This window comes from Drosophila santomea, chromosome 3R (genome assembly GCF_016746245.2).
Source record: "Drosophila santomea strain STO CAGO 1482 chromosome 3R, Prin_Dsan_1.1, whole genome shotgun sequence".
Taxonomy (NCBI): domain Eukaryota; kingdom Metazoa; phylum Arthropoda; class Insecta; order Diptera; family Drosophilidae; genus Drosophila; species Drosophila santomea.
In genome coordinates, this window is record NC_053019.2 from 18,054,026 (window position 1) to 18,067,521 (window position 13,496).

The 13,496-nt window shown below is 41.8% G+C and overlaps 3 protein-coding genes across 3 annotated transcripts; 2 read left to right on the forward strand and 1 right to left on the reverse strand.

Annotated features, from left to right (window-relative positions):
• Positions 1–1,231: 1,231 nt before the first annotated feature.
• Positions 1,232–4,989, forward strand: LOC120452552. Its single transcript, XM_039636825.1, has 2 exons — positions 1,232–1,803; positions 3,985–4,989. Exons 1-2 carry the CDS (start codon positions 1,323–1,325, stop codon positions 4,398–4,400), a joined length of 897 nt encoding a protein of 298 aa, XP_039492759.1. The 5' UTR covers positions 1,232–1,322; the 3' UTR covers positions 4,401–4,989.
• A 1,534-nt stretch (positions 4,990–6,523) lies between these two features.
• On the reverse strand, positions 6,524–7,344 carry LOC120452750 (holotricin-3). The gene is made up of 2 exons (XM_039637125.1): positions 7,285–7,344; positions 6,524–7,224 (listed from the first exon to the last, which is right to left on the reverse strand). Exons 1-2 carry the CDS (start codon positions 7,288–7,290, stop codon positions 6,754–6,756), a joined length of 477 nt encoding a protein of 158 aa, XP_039493059.1. The 5' UTR covers positions 7,291–7,344; the 3' UTR covers positions 6,524–6,753.
• Positions 7,345–9,839: 2,495 nt separating this feature from the next.
• Positions 9,840–11,571, forward strand: LOC120452585. Its single transcript, XM_039636874.1, has 2 exons — positions 9,840–10,440; positions 11,007–11,571. Exons 1-2 carry the CDS (start codon positions 9,840–9,842, stop codon positions 11,393–11,395), a joined length of 990 nt encoding a protein of 329 aa, XP_039492808.1. The 3' UTR covers positions 11,396–11,571.
• The last annotated feature ends 1,925 nt before the right edge of the window (positions 11,572–13,496 follow it).

Consider the following 13,496-nt stretch of genomic DNA (forward strand, 5'->3'; position numbering starts at 1 on the left):
CTTGGTCCGGCTCAGACTCCTTTTAATGTCCGCCTGCCACATAAACAGATCGCTAAGCGAAAGCCCAAAAAAACAAGAATCTACAAAATGCATTTTCACTCAAGCTTCTTTTTGTTTTGACTTTATAGCAGTAGTCAAGCCGCAAAAAAGGCGCAATAATGCGGCACAGCTTTTCTTTCCCTGCGCCAAACGATGGTATGGCATCATATTATATCAGATACAGATGCAAAGATAAGAAAATACATTTTTCTTTTAACATTCAACAACATTTGCCCTTCTAGTCAATGGCCACGGGCTATTACTTGCCAACCAATCATAAGATGGCCCACCTGAATGGCCCTGAATATCCCATTGACACCCTCGCTGCCATTTGCGTTACATAAAAAATGGCCATAGGCCACCGTTTAGTAGCTGACAATGACTTTCTTTACGGCCAAAACTTGTTCTTGAATGGCGAAAACTGCCAAAAGCCAAATTGAAATTAAAGTGTCAACGGCAACGACAACGGCAGCCAGTTGCAGAAATGGTCAAATGCCAAAAAAGCGGACTCCTACCAAAAACCACTAATGCAACTAATATGTTTGGCCATAAACCACGAAAGCTATGGCTGAAAAAACAAGTCGCAACCCGTTGGAAATGCCTCGCTGCTGGGCACCTTGGTTCATTGAGGAGTACTGCTGCCAATGATCTTGGCGGCACTGGCGATGCCAATCTGTCTATTTTGTATCCAAACTGTAATTTATAATAATAAAATTATAATATAGGTAATAAATAAATAAATTGAAATTTAACGAAAAAGCGAAGCTGTTAAGTTAGGTAAACTAACACAACACATTACCAGGTCACAAAATAATAAAACACATATGACAAAAGATAAAACGGCACTAAAAGCTTAATTTACTTGTGGATGTGGAAAACTCAGTACCAGCACTGACGCACTCTTTTTCCCACCGCTGTGGAAAACCGAGTGGGAAAAAGAGCCAGCACGAGCTGGGGGCCCGAAGTCGCCGCAGTCGCCGACGATGAAGCCGAGGAAAATCAAATTGCGATCATCAGGCCGTCGAGCAAGCGCAGAAAGCAAAGAAAGAAAGAAAGGTCTATAAAAGAACAAAGCGCGACAAGGCTCGGCATCAGTTTGATTCGAGCCAGCAGCCAGAGCAAGTTGCTCCCAGTGACTCCAGGTGACAAGGATTTCTGACCGAAGGACTAAACAACCAAAAAAACCCACCCCCACACCCAACTGTGTGTAGCACCTGTCGCAAGGTGCCGCGAGTGTTGTCGACGTCGTTAGTCGGGGGAAAAAAAGTGAAAAGTGCCTTAGAATGATATTTAAGCAGTGGCCCTGGCAGGCCCTTATCAGCCTGCTCTGCGTGTTGTTCCTCGCCAGCAGTTGTGGGGCGGCCACCGAGCAGCTAAGCAGCCCATCCCAGCCCAGTCCCAGCCCATCCCAAAGCGCCGGGGCACGGACCCTTCTCCGGGTCTACGACGAGTGCACCCGCGCCGAGGCCGGATTTGTGCCATGTCTGAAAAAGAAGGCCATATCATTCATCGACCGCCTGGCCCCCATCGACGCCATCAACGTGGCCGATGGCATCAAGCTGGTGCGCCTGGAAACAGCTCCACGTCCTCCGGCCGCAAGCGAGAACGAGCTGGAGTCCTCGTTGCCGCGATCCGGAAGCGATCGGGATGCCAAGCTCACCAACATGCTGATTGAGCGGCTCAGCTACTTCTTCAACGGGCATTCCCTGCAGGTCAGCTTCCCCAAGCTCACATCCGATGAGATTGGACGCGGACTAGAGGAAGGTAAGAAAAGATTCCCTGGACAAAATATTCCCATACAACACATTGGTTGTTCATATAAGGATTTTCGTGTAGGAATAGTTAGTGAATACTAATTTATCACTGTTAAGAAATAATCTAATAATAACATGCAGAAACTGTAGAACTTGTAGAAACTGCAGAAACTGCAACATTTTTTGAGATATGTTCTTTGTAAAACTGCAGAAGCTCTTTCAACATATTTTGTTTATTTACACAAGTATTTTATTTTACCCTACTGGGTTAATAGGCATTGATTACATTACATTACCGTACAATTAACCAACGACTTCTTGGGTAAACAAATCGATCCACCGCACAGCGCCAATCATCACTTTCTGCGCGCGGTTTAATTGCGGTTACCGCTAATACCCCAGTATTCATTGCGCGTAACAGTGACATAATTTGACTCTGGCTATGACTCTGGCCATATCGCCGTCATTTTCCAGGTGGTTATTAGAGCCGAGAGAGCCGTGATAGTAGTCCAAAGTGTGTGTTTATCTCAGCTGGCAGTGACATTCGCAACTGCATCGTCAGCAACCGCTGGCTGGCCCACTTCCTGGCTTATCATTCTGCATTGTATGTAAACAGGGTGAGTAGGCTGGCCGGAGTGCGGGAGAAATGTGGAGAAATGTGAAGGAAGACGGAGGAAGGCGGGTAGGACGGTAGGTCACATTGTACTGGCTCTGGGAAAATGCGCAATTGTTTTTATTTTTATTCGCCTCTTTTATAACGCGCTCACGAGAAAACTCGCAGAGCAACTCGAAACTGACCCAGAAACCCTAACAACGACATCAGCCAGACGGTGGCGACAACGTCGAATATAAAATGTCATGCCAGAATTTCGTGTTGTCCAAAAACAGCAGAAAAACATGGCATGCAGTGTAGCTTTCGTACCACGAATCTAAGTCGCTCTAGTTTTATTTTTCAAGCCTAAATGCATTCCAAAATCTCCAATTTTTGAAGCTAAGAACTAGCAATATAAATAAATTTATATCTATATCTATATAAATTTAAATATAAATTCAATACGAGGTAAATTAAATTAAAATATTTACTATATCATATTGAAATTAAAGGCATATATGAATCAAAATTCCTGTACATAAAGAATCCAGACTTAAATTCCAAAATAAAAATGCAAATGCAATTACTTAACGATAAATCTAATATACTCTCTCCCCAACTTTAGGACCAAGTATCTAAACCCCTAAAGGGCAGAGTAGGACGCTCGAAAAGCAAAAACTAAGCAATTTCTATATGACATGACCATGTCAAACGCAATGAAAGTGGCGACCACGTTTCTCCGGCGAGGCCACGAGAAACAACTCCTCGACTAGGAGGCCTGTGGCATTGGCATTGGCATTTCCATTTTGAATGCGGGCTGTCGTCAATTACAAATTTGACACAAGCACTTATGCAGTATCCACATCAAGATCGCAATGCAAGCGATTCAAAGAAAAGTGAACTTACTTTCACGCCTCATGAAGTTTTTCTTTTACTTTCAAATCATTGATCAAGATTTTTAATCGATGCGAGGAGCTAGAGTCAAGTTGCCCCACACTTTCTCAATGGCAACCATTTTTGGCTAATACTTGTTTGATCGTTAGAGCTGGTTATGATTTTCCGATCAACGATCTTTTGGGCAGCATTAGTCTCCATTTTCATTTTCATTTCCATTTCCATTTTTATGTCCATTTCCATGTCCATGGACGTGGCCATGTCGAAATGCAATTTTACCAGCCAGCCAGGAAAGTGAAATCTCCCGCAGTGTCCCTAATGAAGGCAGCAAAATGAAAGCCACACACGTTGCTAAAAATCGGAATGCCAGAGAGCCTCATTCAAAGGCGGCTGAGTTTTCCCTGGGAAAATATTCCCATACAGCCTCTGGTTAATTGAGCTGGCACTTTCACCGTTTTTTCCAAACTTGCAGGGATGCGATCCAACTATCATATCATCTTGGAAGATCTTCAGTGTGATTCGGTTACACGAACTATTGTTTTGAGAAATCTTTAAGAAGAGTGAATAGCTAAAAAATTAAATATTTTTTACCCTGGCTAAATATCTACTTTGATAGTATTGAAGAAAATTATTAAGGCTTTTTGCTTTAATTAAATATATGTAATGTAAATGAAATCCCAAATAAACGCTCCATATCTTTTGCAGGTCGTGGTAAAATGAAGAAGATGATGGGCATGATGATGATGGGCATGGCCATGAAGATGATGGGCATGATTCCGATTGCCATGGGAGCGCTCTACATACTGGCAGGCAAGGCACTGATCATCTCGAAGATCGCCCTGCTCCTAGCGGGCATAATGGGGCTGAAGAAGCTGATGTCCGGCAAGTCGTCAGGCGGCAGTTCCGGCTGGTCCTCCGGAGGCGGCGGCGGAGGCGGCGGTGGTTGGTCCTCCGGAGGCGGTGGCGGTGGAGGCGGTGGCTGGGACCGTCGATCCCTGACCGAGGCTCAGGAGCTGGCCTACCGAGCCCACCACCAGGAGCAGGCGGGCCACGCCCAGAGCCACCCGCAGCTGCAGCATCTGCATCCGAAGGTAGCGGTGCCGCAAGTGAGCAAGTCGTAGGACGGAAATCAAGAGATACTGAAGGGCAGGAGGAGGAGTGACCCCAAGTGTTAGATAGCTGCATTTATCTTGTGGATAAATCACGGACGGCGGACGGATTGTAATTAGATACACACTCTTTTTGCACTTGCACTGCGGGGCAGAAATGATGACTTGATGCACTTCCAACGGTTTACCGATGCACTGTGGCACCTATGGGTACATCGATTAAAATGTACCCAGAACGTGCGTTCCCACTGGGCACTGCGGACTTTTTATAATGATTAGTATTTGCTTTAATCGATTACGTTTTGTTCTATGTATCGCTCTGTCCTGCTTTGTTCTTCCAGCCGCGTTTACTGTTGCTGAACCCGGCCTCTATATCTTTTTTAACCTGTATCTATGTATCTGTGTATCTGTGTATCTGTAACTCACTGTGCATCAATTCCTATGGCTAACTGCACTTGCAATTTTCAATTACCTGTCGTACTTCCGCTTCTGTAGCCCGTTTCCAAGTCCAACTCACACCACTGTCGCACTTTGATTAACTCAAGCCTGTCTAGCTGTACGTAGCCACTAAGTATAATAATTTATTTAACTTTATTATTTATTTACCAGCCTTAAGTGTGAATTGCATGTAAGCAGCAAAGTTTTCAAAAAACAGAAAAGAGCAAAAAAAAATGTATACAAATAAAATCACTGATACCAAGCGAAGGTCAGGGTTTCACTTGTGTTGAATGGGCGTTGGCGGGCCAGACTAAAGATACTCGGCCAATATCATAAACTTCCTGTAACCATTTCCCAGTGACTACTTCCGCTTGCCTTGGCCAAATTCCAATAAAACTTTTCCAGCTAGCTTTCATTTATTCCACTTGTAGTGTAGTAGTCCCAGGGTGTTTGTCCCTTATTCGGCAACTTTATAGCCCTCAGTTATTGCTCTGCACCAAACACACAAGGCAACGGATATGTACGCGAAGAAGTAAGTTGGTCCACAGTTCAACTGTGTAAACATTTTCCAGGCCATGAACACAAGGAGGGAACTTTGTTTGTGCCAGTACCAGAACGAGAATTTCCCCTTGACTTTAATCATATTTGAACGCATCAGAAAATTTCTAAAAGGACCAATAATGAATTTCGCAACATGAATCATCATCCAGTTAGTGGGGTTCTGATTCGAGTAATGAATTGTGCTTGCTTGTGAAAATCGTTGGGAGTAAGTTAAGTTAGTTTAAGCTGTTGGCCAAATCAACATCAATTAAAGATTCAGCTTGTCACAGTGTTTTTCTGCACTTTTTACCCGAAAGCTTATTAAGGCCATTCGATTCAGCATTTTACATAACAAAGTTATACAAAAAGGCGATTAAATTACTACACAACTGTCTCACCTCCTATAACGACGCATTTTAAAATGTATTTTTTAAAATGAAAAGAGAGAAGCAAAACCAGAATTTAATTGAAATGGATGAGTTCGATATTGAAACCTTATTAGTTTGTTCAAAGAATAAATTGTTACGTTTGTTCTTATATGCACAAAATTAAATTTTTCCTTTGATTTTAAGGTTTGTTTTCTTTTTTACTACTAATACTTATAAGGAAAGAAAATGTTATTTTTTCTGAATCTGCAGCCTTTATAATTTGACATTTATTTTTGTATGCTGAAAAACTTTGGCAACTGTGCGCACCTTTTAATCTGACCCTGGAAGATAGCAAAAGGTTTTTGCTTTTATTTATATATTTTTTAATTTCATTCAAATTTAAAAATAAAAATTCCCTGTTTGCAGTTTTGAACTCGGAATATTATAAAATATATTAAATTAGCTGTTGTTACAGCATATTATCAAATATACATATATCTAAGACAATAAAACCGGAAATTTGCAATTAATTTATGTCCATAAAATTCATATAATAGCTGCGATTAAAGCTCAGCGTGTGCAGTATAATGGCTTCTTCTGAAGGTAAAATGAGCATCTCATTTAAATTAACACATCGAGTTTTAAAAGTCTGATTAAAGTTAAAAATTTGAGTTTGTACCAAAAACGATAATCGAAGCATACTGCCTTACAAACATCATGGTAATTAAAAAATGTGTCTCTTACTAATATAGAACCATCTAAAAAAAATAGAAATAAGTATTGGTAGGACTACAAGGGGAAAAGAAACGCTCTTTATTTATTTTAATAAGATTTACTTTTGCTCTGTCAGTTCGCCAAGCAGTCTGCCGATCATCTTAAACTAGTTTCGCTCATTTGGAAATAACTGGCAATAAAGAGATTCGGGTTTCTTGGCTATGAAATGTTGGGTGTTTTTTTTTTTCAGGTACATAAACGAGTTTATATCCGGACTATAGCTAAGTGGAGAGTGGTTCATCTGCTCACTTTGTCTTCCACCATCCGGACTGACCACCGTAGCCACCGCCGTAACTACCTCCGTAGCTGCCGGAGTTCCAGCCACCTCCGGATCCAGAATCGGTTATCACCTTAATTATTTTAACAGTGCTGCCACCTCCGTATCCACCGCCATAGCCACCTCCGTAACCACCTCCATAGCCACCTCCGTAACCACCTCCATAGCCGCCAGAGCTCCAGCCGCCTCCACCGTGTCCACCTCCGTATCCGCCACCATAGCCCCCGCCAGCTCCGGAATCGGTGATCACTTTAATGACCTTCACCGTGCTCTCGCCTCCATAGCCACCACCTCCGTGACCGCCTCCATAGCCACCACCGTAGCCACCACCGTAGCCACCACCGTATCCGCCACCACCACCGCCTCCCTTAAGCAGATTGAGGAGACCCGCGTTGGCGGTTGCCAGAGTGGCTGCCAGAGCCAGAAGACATACAAATACCTGGAGGATATCAGTTCGAGTTTAATCCTTTTAAGAATCATTTTCTCAGACACCACTTACTTTCATTGGGGACTGCAAACGCTCGAGAAGCACAAGTAGAACTAATGCCAAAAGCCAAATTTGCTTTGGATTTAAAGCTGCCTGACTGACCAAACCAAACCCCATCAAAGATGGCATAGTGAGCGGCTATATGTCGCACACGCTTCACTTCCCTGCATTAACAAGGTCTTTTGACTCATTATAGTGACTCTGTTGTCATTAAGCAAACACACTTGTGAAGCGCTCTGATAAAAGCCGGTATGGCCGGGAAGATTCCCGAAAAAGAATTAATGAATTCCATTAAAACAGGGCGCAGGAAGAGTTTTGCGTTCAACTTGTTTTATGGCTAAGTTGACCGGGTTGCCAACAAGAATCCACAATAGAATACAGGCTACAATTCAAAATAATAATTTAAAAATAAAATAATTTTTCAAAGAAAAAATAATTAAAAGGCTATGTGATGTATAATATTACGACTATGTAATGTTAATACATACACTTACAACTAATTAAATGTGCTAATAAAGATTTTTTAGAAATGATACAACAACTTTAAATCAATTGAAATAAATAAATTTAAAAGCATAAATAAGTTTGGAAGTGATTGAGAAATACAGAATATTATTCCAGTGGACCAAACGCCAAAAATATGCAAGATTGTTTGCCTTAGTTGTTAGCTCATCATAATCACCAGCAGAAAAAACAGTCGAATGCAAATAAACCATAACAAAAGAGAAATGCTCTAAATGTCTTTAGCTCGATACACGTTTGATCATCTTTTGGCAGCATTCTCATACATGAGGAAACCAAGCAACTTTAAATGAAATACTGGCTTTGGACGCCTGCGAACAATGAAAGAAATAAGCTGCAGTCACTCTCCATTATATTCCTAAGCCATCCAAATGGCGTCCTTTGTCCACTATCAATCATGGCTAGCCGTTAATGTCCAAGCTCTCCAGTCTCTCTCAAGCATTTCAATTGCCATCCGGCCTAAGTCACAATTTGCGCCTGCAAAATAGCCCACAAGCGCCCATTATCACATAGACTCTCTCACTTATTCAGTGCCATAATTCAATCTCATACATCATTCTGAATGCGGATAATGGAAAACAAAGCCCGAATGAAACTCGAATCGATATGTGGGCTGCATTCGGGCTAGGTATCAGATAGTCGGGGAACTCGACGATAGAGTTCCCTCTTGTTTATTTACTTAGATGTGCAGATATAAACATGGTACGCGTGGAAACTTAAAACGTAGTAATACCATTTAAAGTACATATATATTTTCTTGATTAGTATTAAGAGCCTAATCAAGATAGCCATGTTCTACTATCTTTTCTTGCGTTTTCACGCTTGCAACTTTTCCAAAATCCAAGATTTTTTTACTCGCAACTGTCTGTTCAAGGCAAGCCCAAGAGTATGCTTTACAGAAAGGCTAAATATGTGAAAACTGATGAAAAGTCGGCCATGTTCTACGCTTTTTAGCTGGTAAAAGGGAAAGCAATACATCTTAGTGCCCATCATTCACTTGGGGAAGACTAAACGCACGGCGAGTTGCATGCCCCGCAGGCATCTTGTGGCAAGTTCAGAGAGACAATTAGCACGCACGGATCTGCAATTACGCGAATTTACCCATTGGGTACACTTTCACAGGGCCAGAAACCTATATAGAATAGTGCAACAAGTGCAAGGCCACCAGTTGGACTTGTGAATTCGAAGGTGCAACAGGGAACTAATGTGGTGAAAAGTGAAAACTTCCGAAACTCGCTTTTAAAGCATTTTTTTTTCTAATTAAAAAAGACATGCCTCAATGGGCTCAGAAGCACGTGTTGTGCTCCTTGGACCGTTAATCTTCGATCTGCCGCCAATGAGACCCCCGCTCTTCATCAGTGAAAATTTACATAAGTGGGAACTGGGAAGTGCCCGGTGGTCGGTTCCCTCCACCCAATCCGGTTACGCCTGACGGATTACCATTCTGCATGTGTACACTCCGAAAAGTGACTCAGATACTTAAAAATAAATCAAATATTTGCACTTCTTGAATTACACATAAGGTAGGCAAATCTTACCTTAAGAAAATGCCGAATAAACTAATATTAATAGTAATAAAATTAAGAAAGACTCACTGCGATTTCTGATCTGTTTAAAGTATGAGAAGTTGATTATGTTACAAAAAATACCCCGTTTCTCATAGCTTAATATGTTGTTTGATTTCAATTTTATTTGAACCCATTTTATACTGCCCCATTTTTCTTCGTGTGTTTCAGGTAAAAGTCTTGATTGTGAAAATCTAGCTGGGGGATCAACTGGGCGCCTGACCGCAAGCAAAAGCCACAGCATTTTTCGGCGAAAGGCCGTAAAATCGGTCGACCAAAGAGCGCCATAAATTGTCGAATGGCCGTAGAATTTGGTCTGCAAAGATCTCGGAACACTCACCTCCTCACAGTTCAATTCTTGACGGCGTGTCGAGTGCGTGTGTTAAGTGTGTTAGGCCCAGCCGAAAAATCAGCAGAAAAATTGAATCAAATATGTGGCAGCGACAGGTGTTAGTGCTCAGCATTTGCGGGCTCATAAGAATGGAGGTGGCAAGGTGCAGCGTTAGTCGCTTTAATGGTGCTACTTCCGCCCGCAACCAGAGCCCGCAGCTAAAGCTGGAGATGAATGCTTGGCAGCCATTCACTCAGCACAACAATTGGCTTATCCTCCAAGCGACCGCACCCAGTTCCATGCAGCCGGAGCAGACTGGCATCCGGGAAAGGCGAAAGGAACCGGAACGACTTCCTGTCAATTTCTACGCCTACAACCATCGCTATAACGAGAGCTCCCCATCGCCGGGCGGAAATTACAAACCGAATCCTTCCAACGATCCATCCAGCTATGTCCTGGCCATCAGCCAACAGATGCGGCGGGGCCAACTCCTACGCCAGCTGCCGAAAGCGGATGAAGTCGAGCCGGAAGTTCACAAGGTGGCTGTAACTTTAACCCAACCAACCCCGGTTAATGCTGATGACGATAATAATCACGATGATGAAAACAGAATCCTTCCCGTGGGACCAGGAGATGCCGAACAGGCGTCGCTCCGGGATGCTGAATCCTATTTGGCGCCTTTTCAACGAGCCCTGGTGAAAGTTAGCGAATTCTGCGACGCCCTGAGAAGCGTGATTAGCGACGGGGAAGGTGGGTAAACCTACTCAAAACTTAATTAAATATGGTCCAAAATAAGGAACTTTACATGGATTTATTCGAATTTGTATTCCCAAATTGGACTGCACACACTTTAAAATGAACTAAACCAAATGGAATTATTTTCCTAACGAATTCAGGAAAATAGAAAATAAATAGTTGTCGAATAGTTTAAATAGTTTATCAGAACAGCTTTCATATTCAAAGACTATTTTCAAATTTAAATTTATTTTTTTTTTTTTTCTCGTAGATCAGTGTTGAAATTTCTCCTTTGCACTTCCACTAGCTTGGTAACGAATAGCAAATAGTCTGGAAACTCGAGTAGAGCATTCTCTAAAATATTTTAATCATATCAAACTTAAGGGTTTTCCAGAACATTAATATTAGACCTTTTTTTATGGACTAAGTACTCATAAATTTTCATACTTTCCTGGTTGATTCTTGATTATTTTCCAAACCCCGTGCGGTCATGCAAGGGACAAGCGTCCATTACCTCAGGGCGCCTGCAACTGACCATCTAATTACGTGGCTAACTAGTGTTTCCGCTCCTCCAATCGCAGATCAGACGGGTTCAAATAAATTGGATGCCGCCGCAGGAGTATCAGCAGCAGCAACAGCAGCAGCAGGTGCCGCACATCCAGCAGGTGCAACTTCAAAGGAGCTGATGTTTCAAGGTCGCTCTCAACGTCTGGCATCGGCGGAATCCGAGGGCCGCAAGCTCAAGAAGCTGAAGAAGAAGATCCAGAAGCTCTTTTTCCCCCTGCTGATTGCCTACAAGCTCAAGTTCCTCACCCTCATCCCGGTCCTCATCGGCGGACTCACTCTGCTCGTGGGCACCACGGGACTCGCCGGCTTCTTCTTCGCTCTCTTTACGGCCGTAATGAGCCTCAAGAGCTCCGGAGGTGGCGGCCATGCCAGCAAGTCGCTCGTCTTGAAGAAGCTCAGATGAGTGCCGTGTTAAAACACATTCAGATTACCTATTTTTTCAGAGTTTGTTCACTTTGATTTAACCCGTCGGTGGCTACAAATAAGTAACATCGCCGATAGCAACGACTCGCCCTCAAGTGAAATGAAGTATATAGTGTATATAACAGCATAGTCACCAAATTGCGAATTTTAAATACTCAGATGCCTTGGTAAATATGTGTTGACATGTATTTTAAAGAGTGCGTCTTAAACTATTTTACTGACCAATACCTATAGAAAGTAAATTCTTTCGAATATATTTGCAATTGATGCACCTATTTATAAATTAAACTTCAAAAATTATTTTAAGAATTCTATAATATTATTTACTTTACTTTTACCATAATATTCAGTAAGTGCTTAAATTATTCTCATGAAAATGTGGTACAAAATCTACAAATAAATTAATTATTAAATATCACGTGCATTCCATTTAGCAAATATCGGAAGACTCATTATAGGGGTTACTAAATTTGGTAAATGTAACTTTGAGCAGCAACCGGATGCCAAATAAAAGTACCGCTTACCCCCGAGCGGCAATACATTCCGCAGACACTTTGCAGTTGCTGAAGTAGAGGGTTTTGGGCATGAAAAGTGACGACAGCAAACGCGTTAACGAATGTCGACGGCTGACTGCGATTAGTTCCGAGGCACGCGTTTGCATTTGGATGTCTGTGGACGCCCCCTGAATACTGTATATATGGTACTATATAGTAGAGCTTGCACATAGGGCCACAGTTACACGTGTGCGGGCCAGCCAGATAAGTCCATTTGTCTCGTCTGGGCCGCGCCTAATTCAGTTTGGACATTATTCAATTGCCCGGCCAACCTGTATACTTCCATCTAATCAACTTATGTAATTGCAAACGCTGTCATCGCTGCCACCCTAATATTGGTGAAATTTAATTAATCCTAATACATTACATTATATACAGTGCAGGACATCAGCCACGGGGCGTAGTCGCAAATTTACATAAACACGAGCTCACGAAAAGCCTTTAAATGGAATCCAAAATATTCTCAGGGTCGTTCTTGTTAATGGCAATGTTATTTAAGTATTTTCAATATCGTTTTCAATTAGTGTGCTCTGGACAGACAAATTTGATTGCATTTTGAGGCAACGGTAGGTTCATTTTAAACTGAGATATAAAGTTCAAAACGTTGTAAATAAAGAATTCATAAAATAATTTTATTATTATACATCTTATGTTAATCTCTTTTAATGCAACTAAGTTAAAATGAATTTGTGCGTTTCCAACTGGTTTTCCCCCAAAATGATTTTCCGTGCACCAACAGCATAGAAATGGAAAGACTTTGCTGCCACAAAAAAAAGAGCAAGTGAACCGAAGCGGACCGAGAAAATGCTTTCCGACGATAATAAAGAGTTTTTACTTGCTGATGGTCGGAGCAATTGACCCCCGACAAGAGTAGTGCACACAACCCAGTAACAAGCACAGTAAACACAGTTACAGTGAAACGTCGGCGGTGAGCCATGTATTAAGGCAGGGAAAATTTAATATGTCCGTTCACGCTCAAGTAAAACTGAGTCGGCGGAGCAAAACAGAATCAGCGAAACCAATGTAGAACACTTGGAAAAACCCAGAATCAGATATCAGTGGTAGATTATTAAGCTCTACATTTATTTTCATTGCAAGGAACATCAACATATGAAAGCGATCTCTTAATATTTTTTTTTTTGAATAATTAAAGTGGTTTAAACTTATGAAACAGTACCCTTGATACACTTGTTGCACTGTATCTATTACTAAAAGCTCAATCAAATATGTTATGGCCTGGGCTCTAGACTTGAATGGAGTATATTTAATAATAATATATAATAAATATATATCGAATGTTAAGGTCTTTGCATTTATAAATACAATGTCGCATTATAGAAATTTTCGCCAATTTAGGACTTTCTTTGCGTGTAATGGCGTAGCGGTGCAGAGTGGCCATCAATTGGCCAAGAATATACAGATACCCAATTGAATCGAAATGCAGCGGACTGCAACGAAAAGAGTGCCCCACTAGTAGACTGCAATGGGTGCCCACTTTTGTTCAGTCTTTTGAGAACGGTGCAACGG